Source organism: Equus asinus, chromosome 3, assembly GCF_041296235.1.
Source record: "Equus asinus isolate D_3611 breed Donkey chromosome 3, EquAss-T2T_v2, whole genome shotgun sequence".
Classification (NCBI taxonomy): domain Eukaryota; kingdom Metazoa; phylum Chordata; class Mammalia; order Perissodactyla; family Equidae; genus Equus; species Equus asinus.
Genome location: NC_091792.1, coordinates 67,572,241 through 67,592,897, shown reverse-complemented (window position 1 = coordinate 67,592,897; position 20,657 = coordinate 67,572,241). Strand labels below are relative to the sequence as shown.

Here is a 20,657-nt window from a genome sequence, read left to right as displayed (position 1 = left end):
GTGACAGCTCCTGAAGTTTCCTGGAAATTACATCCTTTGGGTTTTGAAGGTTTTCACCTCCTGCTGGTTGTTGGTGCTGATACAAATACCCTTGGGGATCTGAAAAACCTTGAGCTTGTATTATCATACATTCTTAGTTCAGGATACACAGTTCAAGCTCCCTGAGAGTACCATTGTGCGAGAGCAGAACACAAAATTATTGCAAAAGAGAAGTTTATGTAATAATGGGAGTGGATTAGAAATTATTCCACTGAACCACACATGTATGCAAGGGAAGAATAACATTCTCAATAAATTTTTGTCAACATAGCAAATATATACATTTATATTTATATACATTTATTATATACATAATAAAACATGTTTATCAAGGTACATTGAAACCGTTATCTCTTGGTAGCTTGTTGGGCTATAAGATATTGGAAATGTACTACTTTTGAGTGGGGAATGTGGAGAAGAAGGAAAGAGAAACAATAATCTATGATGAAGGAACCTTAGAGCCAGGAGGCAGCCAGAACTTCCGCCTGCTGTGCCATTGTCGCAGGACCAGGGCTTCAAGGTTGTGCAACACCTTTAGTAAACACTTCCTGAAGCAGAGACAAGAATGAACCTGGGAGTTCCATTCTGTCTCACTTGAGAGGAGGCAGGGACAGACAAAGCAGCGCACGTCTGTGGTCTGTTTGAGCAAGAAGGGTGGCGCCATGCTCCTGGGATCACCCAGCACGTTACAAGGGCTACTTCTGACGGCCGCTTTCCTCCTTTCTCCAGTTCCAGGTAGGTGTCTAACCTCCTTCAGGTTCTGTTAAATACATCAGTGAGCTGCTTGCTTTTCATCTTCTCCCAGTAGTTTTGTTCTTTTCTTTTTTTTTCAACCAATGTTACTAACCAGTTGGGCTGGTTTTGATCTGTTTTTGGGGGCTGTGGCTGATGTAAACACTCAGTGTAGGGAAAGGCAGGGAAACATCTTGAATCAGTATTTACATGTCTGATCTTAGAATAGATAAAAATCAAATGGAGGATTTAATACTGCATTATTTAAATAATCAATATGACCTTTGAGTCAAAAAGTTGAATTCATCAAACCTCACTTTGTCATTTTTCGAGCAGTAGAGATGCAGCTGATCTGACTGGTTATCGCTGGGTAGAATGCTTTGGGAAACAGCTGCCATTATTATTGGGACCAGCTCAGCTCATTCTCTTCCTTTAGAAGGTTCATTTTTATATTTAGTCCTTTTATTACTGGTGATAATAAATATAATTAATTGGAAGCAAATAATTGACCAATTTCACATTTATAAATCATTGTGGTATTACTTGACCAAAACAATGTTGTTATTGGCTTAAGTTGATAATTTACTTCCATTTTGCTGGTTATATCAAACATTTAGGAATTCAAAAGCAGAGGAACTCTACTTCCTAAACATGAATCCCATCTAGCATGTGACGTTTCTGGTAAATTCTCCAATTAGATTTTGGTTAAATTAGATCGGTTAACACATGTCCTTAGCTTATTTCTGTTTCTAGAGCTTATTTAAGTCAGCACGTTAGCTTCAGTGCCTGGGAATCCTTTCCTGGTAAACCTTTTCGTGGGTTTTAGAATGCTTGCTGGGTCTTAGGAAGGGGAGCAAGCTATCCACAAGAAGTACGGGGTTAGGGAGGGACAGATTCCCTTCCCTTGCACTCACTCAGTCCCTTGTCACTATAAATGATTTGCCTTGCTCCTGGTTTCTGATTTGTTTTCCAGACTTGTGAAAGTTTTACTTAATATCTTTAAGTATAGAACTGTGCTAGGCATTTAAGTTATTGATTTAAAATACCTATTCTTTGAGTCAAACTTAATATAAATCTTTTCTCCCTACATCCTTTAAAAATACCATCACCCAGACTCTTTGAGACCCTTCGCTTAGTTGAAACATAGGTTTGCTTGGGTACTTAGTTGCCATCCAACTAAGCTTGGGTACTGGCTTTATGCAATAGAGTGAAGATCAGGCTGGATCCATTAATAGAATCATGTAGCTAACACTGGAATCCACCCACATTACAGCCCTTTTAGTGAAACGGGGCATGCAAACTGATTCTGCTCCCCTCGTCTTTGCATTCACAACATGGCACCAAGAAATACAACTTCCTTGGAAGTCATGCCTAAAACTGTGACATCTCTAGGTACGTGGTGGTGGGAACAGAGGTTCTGAGGTGGCTCTTGTGAGAACGGAGGTGACAGACAGAAAGCTGCCATCCTTATCTTCCATCTTGAAGAAAGCTGCTCCCTCTTTCTATCTTCCATCATGCATTTTCAAGTGTCTCCTTGGTCATTGAAATGCCCCTGATATTATTCCCACATGACTTTATTTCCCAGCCAGAACGTAAAAAGTAAAGCAATTTTCATTTTCCTATCCTTCCTTTTTTGTTTCTTTGCCCCCATCATCCAAAAAATAAATATGCACCCCTTGGAGCATGACTTTTACCCAGTCCCCATCTACCTGAAATAAAAGAATATGGTAAAATCAGGCCAACAGTTTGTAATAAGCCTCGCAATCCCCTGAGAAAAGTTTCTTAGGGGAGTTCATCATAGGAAAAGAAGAAAAATAAATATTAAAAGGATGCCACAGGTGTTCAGGGTTGAGGAAGTGAGTGCAGTGACAAAGGAGAAAGGTCTTAACAACGTTCCAGCAGAATATCCAGAGGGGGCAGTACTTTTTGAAATTATTTTATTTCAATTAGTAATTCTTACATGCCTTCGTAAGGTGAGCAGAAGACCCTAATAGTATATGTAATTTAATCTTAATAGTGAACATCATAGACTTAATTAGTCTGTGTTTTTTCCTCAGTATTTGTGCTTACTTTTACTACATGAAGTTTAAAATCTCCAGATAGTCTGAGGGGCAACAGAGAATCCCAGAAGTTAAGTCAGTGTTGTTGCATAAATTCTGATTCAGGGCTTACTGTCATGTGCCATGTGTTCAGTTTGGAAAGACCTTGCTTTAAATAGTTTTGAGAAGATTTGAGCAAAAATGAAAATGTCAATACTATCTAAAAACTTGCTAACCTCCAAAATGGCCCCAACACATTAAAAAATAAGCAGCAATCCGGGCCAGCGCCTGTTATATTAATCTTGTCAATGACCTTTTACTTTTCTAAAACTAACAAACAGTAAAAAAAAATGATCTAATCCAAACCAAAATAACAGTTTTCTTTTTCCGCATCCAGTTTTGCTGGTCAAAACTAATGCGACGTGAGTTCTGTGGCAGAGAGGAAACAGGGATTAAAATGAATGAGTGGAAACGTTGTGTCACAGCTCGCGTTTGGTAGCCCCACATGGCAGCTAGTTGAGTCTGTCCCACAGGCTTCAAAATAATTAGCCCGATGTTATTCAGCTGGGAGGAGGCTGCATCCTTTCCATCAAAATTAAGGATAAATGAGCCCAATAATATTTAGGTCTGCTGCATCTCTCTAACTGAGATTTGTTATAGCTCAAATCTCTTTCTTTCAGGGGACTTCTTGGTTTCAGAAAAATAAGGGCCATTAAGGGAAATTCTATCTGTTTTCCTTAGAGAATGTACTGTGTTGCAAGAGTTTGTGGAGCTGGAAATGCATTCATTTCAAACTCAAGAAAGTGAGAGGTTGCCAGAGGCTTTTAAAAAAATATTCCAGTTTATTTTATTTATCGATTTCCTTTTGTTGCCATTTGGAAGTGCTTGGCCATCTAACAGAGAGTTGGAAATAAATTTCGTCAATAATTTACATATTTCAACTCCATATTTAAGAGTCAGTTGGTAACTTCCAATTTCATGAAACAGAATTCAGATCCTGAAGAGAGGAGTGGAGACAAGTGTGTCTATCAGAGAAAATTTATGTTGGGTGCACTGGCCTGTTCCCTTCTCCCCACTTCTAAATGGGGTCTGTGTATGTATTTGTTATCACTTTCTGCTTTTATAAAAGGAGTCAGTTGGGTAGTTATTATTTTGTAACCTGAGGGCAGCCTGAAGGAATACTTCCTGTCAGAATAATGTGTGTTATGGATGCAAACCGTTCTTCAACAGCATTTTTGTAAGTTACTCTCGATGCCACCTTAATGCATGCAGGCCTCCTGTGCTCCATAAAAATGGGACTAATCGCACTGATTTGACATAATCCACCCCATGGCATGTGGGGCCTGGTGATTCGTTTGCTTGGAGTCACAGAGTTACAGGAGGCCTCAGGGAATTGTGTCAGTACCATCCGTTAATTTCCAGCAAGAGTAATTTCTTACATCTTGGCATCTTATTATTTTGAAATAATTACAATCATTATGAAAATGTTAACTTGATAGAAAACAATGATTGATTTAGTATTACTTTAGGCTTTTGAACTTCTGTTATAAATTGTTCTATAACTAATGTTATTATTTTTCTTTACCAAAAATTAATTAAATAGAAATAAAAGATGCCCAACAATTATCTCTGTAACAGCTAGAAGTAACTGAGGGACCTGTAATGTAGTTCTTGAGATGTGACTACGTAATGGGACTTATTTAATCACAACTCATTAGAACTTTATCCAAATGATCACCCCCCTTTCAAAGAGGTTATGGGGAATTCTGCATTCGTTTGCAGAAAATTGTAAACCGCTTAAACTGGCCTTAGAGATCACTTAATCTGCTCCCTTTTTTCAAACAATTAAAAAGCTCAAACTAAACCCAAAGTTAAGGTATTCTAGTGTTGATGCCATGGCTTTAAGTGTTTTTGAAATGTTTTTTAAAAGTAAATGTCAAGCCACTGAAAGAAAAGCTGTTTTTTCATTTTAACACCTCATTTTTGACCCAATGAGTTTTTAGCCAATTCAGCCACTTTCTATTATTCAAAGTTAGATGTAAATGGCTCTTGACCAGCCAAATGAATTAAAGCCATCTACAAAAATAAAAGAAAATTATCATCACCAACAATTTTCGAAAGTTTCTGCAGAAAACTTTTAAAAAAACAGTGTTTCGTTCTATGGAGCATCATTGGGATGAGTGTACAGTCATCCAAAGCGACTAAGAAAAATTACTGCTTTTTCTGTTAAAAGATCAGGGGCTAGACTATGTGGACCAATAAAAAAGAAAATAGAAAATTCAGTATTTAGCTTTGGGAAAACTCTAAATTTGTCTCAGAAATAACTTCTAGAAGCAATGTTGGGATGAGAATTCAAAATGCAGATAAAAGGTTGGATGAGATAATTGTCCAGTTCTCTTTCAATATGACTACAGGTTCAAAAATTTCCCTTCCAGGCCAGTAATAAAATTCAAATTATCTGCTTCTCTAAGTTTTATTTTTTCCAGGCTTTGTATGCAAAGTGAAGGTTTACCTGTACGGCAAAAGCCAGCCCATTCTATACAGCTAGTATTGGAGCCTTGTCTTACTGTGTCTTAGTTTCTTGCATGAGTGTAAAACATTGCTATTGGAAAAATCCAAGAAAAATATATTAGAATCAGAAATGGCATACACTGGTTATTTCATTTTTTATAACACTGTAGTTTTCAGAGTGCTTTAATTCAATTATTCTGACACCGATAAGCTTCTTAGAGGATTAGTTTGGCCTCTGCCTTCCTGTTCCGGCTTTTACCTGTAGTGCTTGCTGTTCTGCAGGGGAGTCAAGATAGCAAAGAGAAGTCGGAAAATTCAAAAGAAATATTCTCACCAATTAAAGAGGCACTCGCAAACTTTCAGGGTGGAAATAAGTGAAGATATAGGTTAAAGTAAAGATTTGAGAGGAAGAGTAGGTTCCAGATTTTGTCACTCTCTCCTGGAATCTATACTTTAATAACTTTCTGGCATAACTCAGTTAAAGCCCCTGTGTGTGGCATCTCTCATCAGAATGCAATAAGGAGGATCATTACTGAACAGCCTGTAATAGTTCAGCTCAGCAAAATCTTCTGTTACTTTTTTTTCCTCAGTAAATGCAATAAAAGAACTCCCTGGAGAAAAGTATGAAGTGGTTTATCCCAGAAGACTTCATCCTCTTCACAAAAGGGACGTCAAGGAGCCGGATCAACGGGTACAGCTTTGGATTTAACAAAGAATTTTGAAAATATATATATGTATGATATACATATAAATACATAACTCTATTTTATGTAGAAATATTTATACATATTTATATTTATACATATATACACACATTTGTGGTTGTTTTTTGACCTATCTTATCTTTATTAATCTTCACAATAACCGAACATTCTACTATTACCCTCATTTTGACGATTAAGCTTCTGACAGTTGAAATAAACTGTCCAAGGTCACACAGACAGTAAACTTTAATATTTTTATGGTAATTCATAATTTATTCTGTGTACTTCCAAGGAAATTTGATATAACTTATTTTATCTATGTGTGTATCTATCTAATCTGTCTACGCATACACACATGCAAACAAAACCATTACCATTGAAACTGAAGGAGGAAATAAAATATTGTAGAGGAATGCATGCGTACCTGCATATTAAATCAGGGTGGATTACTGTAATTGAACATGAAATCTACCTCTCTCTTTTCTAAATAGGCAGCTATTAAAGTTTATATAATTCTTACTACTTAATGAAACAACACATTCTCAATCAAAAGAGGAAAGCTAAAACATGAGGATTCATTCAATGACAATTTATTAATTACCCTCACCCAGAAGTCTTCTGCTGGGAGCCAGAAAAATACAGATAAATGAGATATAAATAACAACTTACAGAAACCTTGTAAGAAGCAACTCACTGGGAGCACATATGTTCCTGCTGAATAAGGTTCCACATGGATTATTTCTTCTAACACAAACACATTTGTAACAGTAGAATCTGTAATGGACTCTGTTTCCCAAAATAATTACCATTCAACAAAACGTTTCTGCTAAATTTAAATGGGATCCAAACGCATTGGATTCCCCAACTATAGGCTTGCCTCAAATGCTTTAGTAGCTGGCAGTCTCTTGAAAATGCCAGTTACCTTTTTTCACTGAATATTTTCAGGAAAATTTGAATACAGTTCCAGTGTTTTTAATCACAATTATGCAGCGATTTCATCACAACTGTAAAAATAAATTTAAGCTTTTGAATAATTTATTTTTATGAAAATCCACACAGTAGTTACTAGTTCATACTAGATGATCAGCTTTAATTACTGGAATGATTGAGTAGCTGGATGCAGTTGATACAATGTGCTTGATATTATAGCAAATACATTATTTATCACTACTCGGTTAACTGGCTGGTATGATCCTTGTGTTTTTCTGATCCACAGTCAAAGTGTAAAGGATCTGAATTCAGGGAGCTTGTTTGTATTGACATCTTAGCTTTGTTAATTCTCCCTGTGTAAATTTAGATGCACATAAACTTCAAATTCTGTCTTAAAATTGAGATAATAGTTGTAATGCTTATCTTAATTGGCTGTTTTGAGATAACTTATGTGAAAAGCAATGCAGGATGCAATTACTAACTCACTGTTCAAATTTACGCTACAACACTATCCTATATAACCCATCATGTTCCTCTTCTCACAACTAACTTTCCAGGCTCTTTGTGCTTAACATGATGGTTTATTAAGCCGTTCTGTTTTCTTTCTGTTTCTCAGCATAACCTCCTTTTTAGTCAGCCTTAGTATTCTCAAATCCTTTCTTAATAATAAGCTTGTTTCTCCCTCGATGTCCTTTCTTCTGGATCTCTTGCTACTTAAAAAGTTCTCTTTATATGCAACACCCAGCCTGTCTTACATTCTTTGTGACACCAAGTCAGAATATTCGTATATGTACTGGTAGATCCTTTTCCTGAAGTCGTGCTTCAGTCACGGTCAGTGTTACACTGTTTGGCTCTTGATATATATGTATTTTTTAAATATTGATTTTACCATAGTGATGTTGTGTATACGTGGGTGTGTATGTGTGTGTGTGTCTATAGGAGTGAATATAATCTTCTCTTCTGGCTTGAAACTCCCAGGATGAATAAAGAAAGTGTTTTCTAAGTCTTAAACATGTCTCTGCCATTCTTTCACCCTCATCTCTCAACCCCTGTCCTGTGGAAGGTGTTCCATGAATTCTCATCGATTCAAAGGAATCCTTGCAAAACTCATCAATTTTATCTTTTAAAGGAAATGAAAACATTAAACCAAATCCCACAGAGGATTAAAGAAAAATTTGCCTAAATAATTTGATTATTTTAATGCTTTTTTATATGATGAATCTTATTCTTATTTTTGTGGTTTTATCTAGTGTATTTGCAAGTTTCCCATTGCTCCCTTTAGCTGTGGAGGGTAGACGATAACACGTTATTGGGCGTGATAAGTAATACGAGATGAGCACTGAATGCTTCCACATTGTCTCACAAGCACATATAGTTCAATCATGTTTACTTTTTTAGCATTCAAGTGACTTTGATGTCCTCTGGTGCTGGCTGTTTCCTTTGAAGTAGCCCATAGCAAATATGAGATTGAACCGTTAGAAGTAACTCCTGGCTAAAGAAACGTTCTGAAAGAATTCATCTGTTTTTCCCAGCTTGTGGTTCCCATGCTGTGCTATCTCAGAATCTCACCTCCTTTCTCGAGTCATTGATGCCTAGTTTCCATCCTTTCTTGTATCTCATGGACTCTACTGTATGTAGAATATCCAGATTTAGCAAATAAAAATACAAGGTACCCACTTAAATTTGAATGTCAGGTGAACGGTGAATGTTTTTTAGTATAGGTATTCTCAAATATTGTATGGGACATGCTTATATTTAAAAAATTGTTCCTTGTTTATAGGACTCCTAATTTAACTGGTGTTCTGTACTTTATCAGGCTATCCCACTATGTGGCTTTTTGTTGTCTCCCTGTGAGCATCTCAAATTCCAGCCCTTGGCCCATCTACACGTATAAGGCCCCATGCTGCTGCATATCTGATATTTCCGTCCTGCCCTGTCAGGGTTACTGAGTTCTGCCATATGACACTTGTCCTACAAGCATAGACTAGAAAAGCTAGTGACATGCTTGTCTGCCACGCAGCAGGCACATTCTTTCTCCTGATATGGAGTCTTCTCTTTGGGCTCAGGCACAGCTTATGACGAACAAGAACGCTGTCTTATAGGTATCAGCCAAGTTCTTAGAAGTTATCCTTGTGGTTTCTCTGTTGAGTCTATTGTTCTTCCTTGTGCTAATAACTGATTAGCAATTACTTGAAACACCAGAATTTATAATGTGGGTGACCAAGGGGATCTCTGTATCTCCATAGGCCTCAGTCTAGATTAATCATTTCTCAAGGTGAGGACCAGAAGGAGGACTCTTGTACTCATCATTATGCAACTGTGCCCTCTACTGGACCAGAGAACTGAGGCAATGGCATTACCTGGCAGCTGTGCCAGGAGCACGGCCACATCTTTTGACTTCATCGTGCCTAGCCACATTACATAAGATTTAAACTGGAGTAAAATAACTCTTTGAAAAATTTTCTGGAGGGGGCACTAAAAGCTAGGGTAGAACCTTGAATGTTTTATTCTTGATTGTATTCCTAATTGTATTTTATATGCATGGCATAAAGGGAACTGAATAAATGTTTGTTGAATAAGTGAGCAAATGAAGAAGTGAACAAATTGACAAATGCATGAATGAATATAATTGGAGTACATTACCCATATATCTGCATAAATATGTCTTCAGCTAATACTTAATCAAGGTCTCCATGTTGGGAGCTTATGTTCTAGAGGCAGTCACTATTCTTCCTAGGATTTGGCCTCAAGATCACTCACTTCCTTAGAGGCCAAAACTGTCCTGCTCTTGGCCCATGCCATAAGATACAACATCTGGCAGCACGATGCCTCCCCTACATTGGGAGCAATTTCAGGCCTTAGCTAGGTCCACCAGGATTTCTAGAGGCTTCAGATTACTCTATATTATGGTAACAGTTCTACTACTATAATCGAGAACCTCCCTGGGACTTCTAGGGTATCCTTTGCTATTTCCTGTGTGCCCATGAGCATCATCTTTACTTTACAGATCTGATCCCTTCATAAGACCATCTGGGACTGTGGCCTTCCCAATTCACCCACTAAACCTTTACCCGTGGTGCTTTTTTCTGGAGGAAAATTTTATTTATATATCCCTGTGACCAGACAATCTTATTCAATGGACTCCAAATCATTTCTTTCTAATGGATAGTCTCCAAAGCAAGGTGTATCTTTCCTCTGCTAACCCAGAGTTCAGAACACAAATAGAGTACAAATAGTGCACACTTCTTCTTAGTAGGCATTGCTCTCTTGAGCAGTACTTGAGCAGTACAGTTATAACATCACCCAGTGCACTATCTTTCATAGAGACTCTGGTTTTCTTCCTCGCTGTTTCCTTTCATCCGTAACCTCTATGCTAGGGTCAGCTAAATCTCCCCCTCCAAAAACAAAGATCTTTTCTAAAATAACCTCCAAACAATGTTTTAGGTGAAGATCCACTGAAAATCCATTGCTGACAGGAAACAGATGACTGGAAGTCTCTTCTGGTTAGAAGGTCCTATCTAGTATCCTCCTCACATTTCCATTCTGTCTGGCCTTTCTTAAATCTGAACAAGAAGTGGTTACAGTGATTCCCTGTGACTTTATTGTCAACCCTCAAGGTTTTTGCAGCTCTGTTATTCGTGACAATGAGCTGAATTGCAGCAGCCTCTCCTCATGTAAGCCATAGTATAGGATATTTAGAGCCTGGGATTTTTGACACCATAGAAAACTCCAATAACTGATAAGTTAAAGAGAAATGGACCAAAATAACTGATCTTGGAGATGGCAAGTCCCTGAACAATGCCTGTGACTCAGTGACTCAAACTTGCTGTCGTCCTTCAATGAGCTCAGGTACTGTTCTGGCCAGGGGAGGGAGGAGAGATGGAAAGTTTGGCCTTAGGTGCAACACAGCAGAGGAAAGAGCACTCAGTCCATGAGATGTGGGTCTCACTCACGTTTGTTTTGCTATCTTCAGATCTCTTTAGTAACAACATCTGGCACTTCCCAGTGAATTTCTGGATGTTGGGTATAATCATGGCTAACAACATTGTTTTCTAGAACAGGTCAGAACTCAGTCCCCAGTAACATCCTCTTTAAAGTACTTCTGTGTAGTCCTCTCTATCTCTTCCTGTATATGTAAATGTAAACTTTAAATGGTTGGTTCTCCTTTTCCACGTGGTTTACTTCAAGTGATACTTTCTCTTTCTGAACACCTGAGACTATGTTTTCTTCCTGATGACTGCTCCCTGCCTTAGGGTACATATTTCTGTTATTTTTCTCATATTCTGATCTCCTCTTAGACTTGAGAAGAACTCCAGACCAAAAACCATCAAGTGAGAGTTTCAGAGGCCTTTGAATTTGTGAGCATACTAATCCTTCTTCTCAAACAACTTCCCCACCCAGCTTCACCTGGCTATTCATACTTTAGCTTACACATTACTTCCTCAAGAAAGCCTTTCATGTCCTTAAGATGTCAGAAATCCTATATTGCTTCCATCTTTATATCCTTTATCATACAATATGACTAACTTTTACTGTCTTTCCGCAAGATTGTAAGCGTTCTGACAACAGGTACCAATTTTTCTTGCTTAGATTCAAATTTCTAGAACCAAGTGCTGTCTTGCATATAACCAGCACTCAGATAATACTAGTAGAATGTATGTGTGTATGGATGGCTAGAAAGGTCTCAGATAATTTGTCTATTCAGTTGGCAGAGTTGTCTAATTTGTTAAAAGTGGTGGAAACAGACATCTGGTATTGTGCAAACTATTGTTAAAGAAAAACAAGCATTACTTGCTAGTGATTAAACAGATCTACATAGCCAACTGAATATTTGTGTGTGTGTTTTTAATTATCAGTAAATGTGCATTTTTGCAGGGAAAATTTGAAACTGAATTGAAGTATGAAATGACAGTTAATGGAAAAATCGCAGTGCTTTATTTGAAAAAGAACAAGTAAGTGTCTTTACTTCTGATTTTATCCTCATCAACAGCTAGTTAGCATGTGGAAAGTGGGCTAACTGAGTATGTTACTACTTGTGGCTCTCACAAACCTTGGTTAATCAGCTTTTGCTCTCAAGTGACCCATGGGGTTGAGCTAAAATCTGTTTTCTACTGACGTAGTAGAAACACATGGGATAAAACAACAGTTTACTAGTGTTTGGATACTTCTAGGAATAAAACACAGTGATTGAGGTGCACGCAGATGTACATTTTATCAAATTCTATGAAATAGCAGGTAGATTTTTAAATCTTCCCCCACATTGTTGTATTTTATTATTCTAACACTGAAAGATTAGATTTTAAAACAATTTGCAACTATGCCCATCAGATAAAAACCAGACATATATAGGTTAAATAAACCCTAGAACCAAAGAACAGGGCAGTGGTAAAAGCAGAATTGGGTTCTCCTGATTCAACACCACTGCTTTTTACCCAGCTATCCACTAACCTGTCCGTTTTTCTCATACGTTACACTGTCCTCTTATTCCTTCATTCTCTTTGTTCAGCTCGTCTAAATTCAACATTTCTTTTCAGATTTCACTGCCTCAGCTCTCTCAGGTCTTGATCATCCCATATCTAGACTACTTCAAAAGCAGTTTGTCCTAAGTCCGTGCTTTCAAGCTCTTTCAATCCCTGAATCATTCTATACCGGACAGTAGGATTTGTTTCACTCAAATAGACTATCACCTTTGTGAAAATTCACAATTAGCTGGAGTGTGGAAACAGTGTGCCTTAGTGGAAATCGTAAAGGCTTTGGATTCAGGCAGACCAAGATATGATTCTTTACCACTTGAACTATTTAATCTCATGTGAAAAAATAAGGAGAGTAATATTTACCTTGTAGGACTGTTGAAAGGATTAAATTAAATGATTCATGTTACATGTCTAACCCAGGCCAAAATAGAGATGGCATTTAATACATATTAGCGATTTCCTTTCTCGTTGCCCTGCCTCTTTTAAAAGCATACTCAGATTCCTATATTTCTAGTAGGTAATTGAAAGAATTTTAAGAGCTCAGTGAAAATGCTGAAGGACCCTAACTACCAAATGCAAGTCAATTGCATTTGACTGCTATGGTTGTTAACAGTCACTGGTAACTGAAAAGTACTAGGTGCAAATGCAGTCACCCTAAACTGGTGAGGAGCATTGCTCTTTCAAGTCATTTTTATCAACTTTGACCTTCTCAGTTCCATTTCTTCCTCAAATCTCTCCTTAGACGAGTATGAAAGCCTGATGACAAAGCAGACATTGTTCCACGCTACTCAAGAATGTCCCTGCCCCTCCCAGTGTTTCCATTTTAAACATCCGTTTCACGCTTGGACTTGTCTTGAGAGGTTAGCAGGAGGCGCTCAGGAGTTAAAACTTTTCTGCATCCCCAGTGCAAGCTCTCCCTTTGATCACTGGACTTTGCCATTAGCATGAATAACCATGATATTTTTTTTCCCCAGGGATCTCCTTGCACCAGGCTACACTGAAACACATTATAATTCCACTGGAAAGGAGGTCACCACAAGCCCACAGATCATGGTAAAACAGAGTATCCTAGACTCGTTAATTAAGGGGTGACTCACGCACCCAAACGCCGTGTCATTGCCAGACAAATAGTGAAAGTAAAAGAGCATTTTTGGCATTGGCACTTTTTTCAGCCGGAGTAATTTCTTAATTGATCCTCCAACATTCTTGCAATTTGACGAGAACAAAGGCTTTTCTTGGCAACTGTGGTCACACTTTCCAGGCTTTAAGGGCTCCCTATAGGAGAGTGGTTAGAAAGAGCTTTTTATTTTCATAAGAAAAGTGAAGAATTAAATAGTCTTAGTCATTGCTTATCAATTCTTATGTAGTCTCTCAAACTCAAGACTATTTCATCAATGGTAGAATTGTAGAATGCGATGTTTTCCTTAAGTAATTTCCATTCAAGTTTTATTCGGAGAAGGTGACAGTGTGAAGTAGCACGAGAGGTATTTTCTCTTTGCCGTCTTTTATGAGCTCTATTTTCTATTGGAAGGCCTTCTTTCACGACACAGAGATTTACATGGGCCCATACCTCATCTGTCCCAAAGTAGAAAACTGCGCTTGACTGAAGTACATCCACATGGAAAAGCATTAGGATTGAGCATTTTGCTCCAAGTGGAGGCAGGGATGTTGTACTAATGCAGTTGGTCTGGTGGAACTCTTTGGATAAATCAAACAATAACAACACACTCTGAATAACCCATTCATTGGAAAGAGCTTGTAGATGGTAGAAAAAAATTAATAAGCAGTCAGTCAAGGGAAAGAATGCATGTCTGATGTTTTGGGGGTTCAAGTTTTAAACTTACACATGTAAGCATGTTTCTTCCACATTGTTTTCACCCCTGTTCTCCTTCTGCAACACCAACATTTGCACCAACATTTAGCTGACACTCTTTAAGCCTTTGGGATCATTAACCAGATATTGAAGATTTTAACCCTAAAAAGCTTCTTTAAAATTCTTTTTTTTACATCTCTAAGTTGACTGTTATTCAACATAAAATCATTTAAAAACATTATAGATCCTGTTTCAAGATTTCAAATTCAAATTTAGCAGTGAGTCCAAGAAACATACATACTTTCCTTTACAAAACCCCTTTACCCTTTTCTTTAGGATGACTGTTATTACCAAGGACGCATCATGAGTGAAAAAGTTTCTGATGCTAGCATCAGCACGTGTAGGGGTCTAAGGTAAGACTCGATGAATGGTTTGGATATACCTATAATGATGGGGTATGTGTGTGCGTTTTAATAAACCTGAAGAATCTCAAATATAATTAATTGTACTATAGTAGAATACGAATCCTAAGGGCTCAAAATTTTTGAAATTTGAAGGAAACATGGCTTCTCTTCATAGTGGTTGATAAATTGCACATGTGAATTCCTTGAAGAATTATTTTCTTTGGTTCGCTTACTTTCAAACTATAGGTTTTTGAGACCCAATTTTAGGGCAAGGATCTTTAGGGACTGGAAGCTCCCCTCCACCTTCTTTCTCCACTCTAAACTCCCTCTCTAGCTTGTCTTATCCTTGCCTATGACATCCCTTCCTTTCTGTTTGTTAATGACTACCCATGCATCTATCTACAGTAAAATATCTCTTCTGATGCCCAGACTTGATTGTCTAATTTTCTCTTGCATGTCTCCATATCTCTTCTGTATCTGGATATCTTAATGAAATCTCAGTCTTTATATGCCCCACATCAAACTAATGATATTCTCTCAAATTTATTGTTTTTCTGGCACTCCCTATCTTAATAAATGATATAATCAACCAACCACTTGCCAAATCCAGAAACCTAGATTCCTTCATGACTTCTTGTCTCTCAATTACTCATTTTCAATCCATGATCAAGTTCTATTGCTCTTATGTTCTACATAACATTTCCTGAGATTATTCACTACGTTCTCTCTCTTCTGCAACATCTTAGTCCAAACCATCCTAATACTTCATGCAGACCATTTCAATAAACCACCTATCTTCTCACATCCATCCTTGCTGTCTTCTAATTCTATGTATACTTAATCCAGCCTCCCTATTATATGCTCTTGTTTTTTTCTTCCTAGCAATTATCTGTTGTGATTGTTTATTATGAATATGTTATACAATTTTATATATTTGTGAATCAAATGTGTTTATTTGATCCAAATCCATCTTCCCCATTTTAATACAAGCTCCATGAGAGGAGAGATCATGATTCTTTTCTTTTTTACTGTCTGCCCTTAGTCCAAAGCCTAATGAATAATGGGTGCTCCCTAAATATTCATTTAATGAATCTCAGTTCAGAGCTGCAGCAGAGAGAATTGAGAAGAAATTGATAATATTCACTGATTATGTGCTTTACATATTATCTTCTTCAATCTTTACAACCATCCTATTAGATAGGTATTATTATTCCTATTTTATAGATGGAGAAACTGAGGCCAGGTTTATTTAATAATTTTAATAGTTTAATTATTTTAAATATTTTAAAATAATTTTCCCATGGTATTAGAGCTAATAGGTGAGAGACTCAGAATTTTAACCCTTATCTCTAAGACTCTGAAGTTTCTTTCATTTTCAGTCTACCTTCAGAGCATACCTGGCATGGAAATTGGAAGAACCCTGAATGGAGAGTCAGGAAACTTCCATTCTAGTGCCAACTCTGACATAGTTTAACTACATGATATTACAGTCCTCACTTCTCCCCAGTAGCTCCCATTTCCTCATAGAGAAAATAAATTCAGGTAATCCCTAAGAGTGTCTTCAGCTATAACGTTACACTATATTGCACCGCAGTGAGTGGCATGTTTCGGCATTGGTACTGTTTTGGAGTCTGTAGGTCTACAGAACTAAAATGCTGGAACATTTTTAAGCCTGAATCCTCATGTTTTTCAGGGGCTACTTCAGTCAGGGAGATCAAGGTTACTTCATTGAACCTTTAGGCCCCACAAATCAGGATGAACAGGAGCATGCACTCTTCAAGCATGATCCCCACGAAAAGAAAGCTAATAGTACCTGTGAGATGGATGACATATTGTGGGCACGTGGATCTCGGCAGAATATGGCCCCACCTGCACGCCGGCTGGTTGTATTCATATCTTTACTTTTTATTTGCAATGCTCTCATGTATCCTACTGTGGTTGCCCTGGATTCGTCTTAGCAGCTGCGGTTGACTGAAGCTTTATACTAACTGTTGAAATTAGTAGGCTATCAAGTCACTAAAACCTTGTTGTACATTGATGATTGTTTAATAAGTACTTATAGATCAACTATTATCAACAGCAATGTGTAAAGTTAAAAAAAGAAGTAGAAGATATAATACTTGCTCTCTAGGAGCTGGCAACTTTCACAGTACTATAACATATGACAAAGGTATTATTATTATTTTGAGATAAAATATTCTGCTGTCATGATGAATAAACTCATTCAAGAAATCTTTCTTAGGGGCCAGCCTGGTGGCGCAGCAGTAAAGTTCACATGTTCCACTTCGGTGGCCTGGTGTTGGTGGATTCAAATCCCAGGTGCGGACCTCTGCACCACTTGTCAAGCCATGCTGTTGCAGATGTCCCACATAAAATAGAGGAAGATGGGCATGGATCTTAGCTCAGGGCCAGTCTTCCTCAGAAAAAAGAGGAGGATTGGCCACAGATGTCAGCTCAGAGCTAATCTTTCTAGAAAAAAAAATCTTAAAATCTTAAAATCTTGCCAAAAGTACTGGAAATGTAGCAGTGAGCAAAAAATGTATAGGATATGCCCATGGAAACTTGGGATATTCTTTCATATATGGAATTTGACTTCCAGTCGCAGAAGAAAAACGAATATGGCTTGTGCTGAAACTGTAAAGTGTATATGAAAATATCTTTGTCATTATTATTCCCATTTCCTTCAGAATCCACTTCATATCAAATCATCTCTTCTAAATGTTCTCAGAATCCACAAGCACTGGGCAGAATTGATCTGAATGAAATCTCTGGTGTGTTCAATTTGTTGTGGGTTTAAATTCTACCAGTGCTATGTTTTCTAAGAACCCAGAAGAACCACTTAGCTATATGTCCCTGTGGGTGTTGACCTCTTGGTTTAGCTTGGTACAGGCCTCTTGTTCCTGTCTCAACTCCTTGGCAGCCATGTGTGAATAGCCTCGCTTTCATGACATCCCGTTGTTTTGGTTTTCCTCCTACCTCGCTAGTGCTCCTTCTCAGTTCCTCTCACTCTTATCCCTGCCCTGGTTGACCACTAAGTCTTAGAGGCCTTCATATAGCTCAATACTGGGTGCCATTATCTACACATTCTTCCTAGGCAACCTCACCCTGTGCCTTACGTAAATAGGAACCGTGCACTAATTACTATCCAATGTAATCTCCAGCCTTGGCCTCCCCACCAAAGGACAGACTGTTATGACAACTACCTACTTCATGAATCCATTCACTGTCTAATATCACAAAGTTAACGTGGCCAAAATAGAACCACTGATTTCCAGACCCCAAACAAAACCTGCTTCTCCCTCAGTCTCTCCCATCTGAGTTAACAGTACCACCATTCCTCATTTGCTCAGACCCAAATCTAGAAATTATCCTTGATTCCACTTTCCTGCATTCCTCCTCATATGGTACTGGTCAGCAAGTGCCTCCACACATGCCAGACCACACAGTACCATCCATCTCACAATAATTATCACAGCAGCCTCTACCTGACTTGACTTTTCCACTCTCATTCCTGTCCCTGCCTCAGTAGAATCTGCTCTCCATACAAAATGTGGAATGATTCTTTTATTGTAAATCACATCATATCATTTTTCTGTTTAATACTGTCTAATGCCTTCTCACTACGTTTAATACAAAATCTAAAATATTGACCATGGGTTACAAATCTCTGTATGATTGGCCCCCATCTACTTCTCTAATATCCTCCTATCTTCCACTCCTCACTAACTGATGACTTACGCTATTATGTTCTGACAAACAGAAACTTTTTTCTGTGCTTTAAACATGCCAATATCAATTCGCCTGAGAATCTTTTTGCTCATTTTTTTCTTTGCTAGAATTATCTTCCAATTTATCTCCCTTGCCTGGCTTCTCATTTTCATTAATATGTCTGCTTCAGGGCCAAACTCTTTAGCACTTTCCCTAACCATCTATTCTGAAATAACTACCTTGTCACTCAATATCACATCTCTCCATTTAACCCTCTGCATAGCACTAATTACCGCCTGATGTATCTATGTTTGGTTGTCTCTCGTGAGTTCCTTAAGCACATGGATCATGTCTATTTTACTGCTGTACCCAGGTACCCAGAGCACTGCTGGTATAGATTAAGTGCTGGTAAAGGTGTTGCTCTTGTGGAGGGTGAGAGGTAATTACACATCTCATTAGATGACATCTGAAAGTCCACCTTCAGTAATTTGCTCCTGTTAGTGGAAGCTTATTCACCTTTCAAAAGACAAGCACTTCCAAAAATACAACATCATAAACTCTGGTGGCTTATTATTTAGTACAAATAATGTGTCTGCTATTTTTCAATGGGACAATCCACGATGAAATGTGAAGTGTTTTTGATTTTGTTTGGAAACAAAGGAGCAGAAAATAGGAAGCTTGGAATGTGGGAAAGAGATCCAGCTCTGCCTGAGGAGAAGAGAGCAGACAAGGTGCCACGGTGGCTCTGGTTGTTGTGCCATTTGTAAAGGGGGATATTCGCTGGGATAGGAACAAAAGGTTACTTAAAAAACACTGGAACAGTGCTGAAGTGAGTTTCTCTGTTTCATGGCAGGCTAGTGAGGAAAGGCCACTGCTCCAGAAATGTGAAGACTTCAGTTTTAGTTGCAGCATTTCTGTTAATTAGTTGTGCAATTATTTAAACTCTTCAGTAATTTGAAGCAGTCACACTGGAATATTACAGATGACTCCTCCAGCTCTAACATTCTGAGTCTTGTCTACAGATAATCCTGGCTGATTAGTCGGAGTTAAAATGGTAATATTGTTTTCTTTTATTTCCAGATATCAACCAATCTCTTATAAAATCACAAGTTTCACATGAAGGATGCCTCTTGCAGAGAAAGATGCTGTCTTAGTAATTTTGCTTTTTATATTTGTTACAGAAATTGAAAGACCAGAAGGCTTGGGAACATAAGAAATATATAGAATATTATTTGGTCGTGGATAATGGTGAGGTAATTATATCAGACAAATGTGTCTTTTAAAATCCCTTCTACCTAAATTCATTAATTACGTAAGATATTAAAAATATGGTTCAGTTTTGAAAAATCATGAATACGAGAAATTTTTTTAAACAAGTTTTTCTGAACCTAGGAAATCTGACATATAATTAGACTGAGATGATTTCTCCTTTCCAGGAATGTGCACCTGATATGATATTCACAAACCAAATTTTTGGCACTATAACACTCCTTTCTTATTGTCTTAAGAGCTCTAAACCTAGTTTACAACTAAATTCCTTTGTCATTTTTCTTCTATTAAGTAGTTAAATCATTGGAAAATTAGAACTTGTGCTCATTGGGAAGTGGTAAATAAAAAAGTCTAATGAATGGAATCTTCTGAAAAAGGCAACTCTTTTTGGTAATATTCATTGTTTATCTTCTTTTATGAGAATGCATTTTTATATATTGGGTGTTCCAAGCCTGAGGTCCGTATATATAATCTCAAAAGGAAAACTTTTGCACTTTGATAATATGAGTAAATTAATTAGTTCAGGCCCTAAAGCTATGGCCTCCCTTATTATAATAAGTTCACTTATTGTTCATATATTTTTTTAATGAATAAGCTACCCCTTGCATTGATTCTGTACGGCTTAGGAAACCATGGTATTTAACTGAAAATACATGTGGAATGACTCCTTAGGGCTTTACATAGAGCAAGTACTTCAGGGGACAAAACCTCGTCTCTACTCCCACGTTGCTTTAATTCAGCTAAAGAAATAAGGAAGCAATTTTTTTCTAACTTTTAAGTGTTAACTTTTATAACCGATTCTTAATTATAACCACTGATACACAATATAAACTGAGGTTACCTTTTTTACCTTCCAGTTATACTCATTTCTGTTAATGCTTATATTTTGTCTCGGTTGTTTTTTAGTTTAAAAAGTACAATCAAGATCCAGAGGAAATAAGGAAGAGGGTGTTTGAGATGACCAACTACATCAACATGGTATGAGACATTTTGTTAAATGTAGTTTTAAGCACTTGCTATGGGGTGTCCTTGGG

The 20,657-nt window shown here is 37.5% G+C and overlaps 1 protein-coding gene across 3 annotated transcripts in view; it reads left to right on the top strand.

Moving 5' to 3' along the window:
* The first annotated feature begins 537 nt into the window (after positions 1–537).
* ADAM28 (ADAM metallopeptidase domain 28) overlaps positions 538–20,657 on the top strand; it is a 71,954-nt gene continuing 51,834 nt past the window's right edge. The window contains exons 1-8 of one of the 3 annotated variants that reach the window (XM_014860804.3): positions 538–774; positions 5,912–6,012; positions 11,831–11,907; positions 13,404–13,482; positions 14,579–14,655; positions 16,340–16,529; positions 19,536–19,607; positions 20,530–20,601. In XM_014860804.3, the coding sequence (XP_014716290.3) occupies positions 702–774; positions 5,912–6,012; positions 11,831–11,907; positions 13,404–13,482; positions 14,579–14,655; positions 16,340–16,529; positions 19,536–19,607; positions 20,530–20,601 (741 nt within the window). In that variant the 5' untranslated portion in view covers positions 538–701. The remainder of the gene's footprint in view (positions 775–5,911; positions 6,013–11,830; positions 11,908–13,403; positions 13,483–14,578; positions 14,656–16,339; positions 16,530–19,535; positions 19,608–20,529; positions 20,602–20,657) is intronic. The other 2 variants (XR_011502049.1, XM_070505192.1) reach the window with 2 other exon arrangements.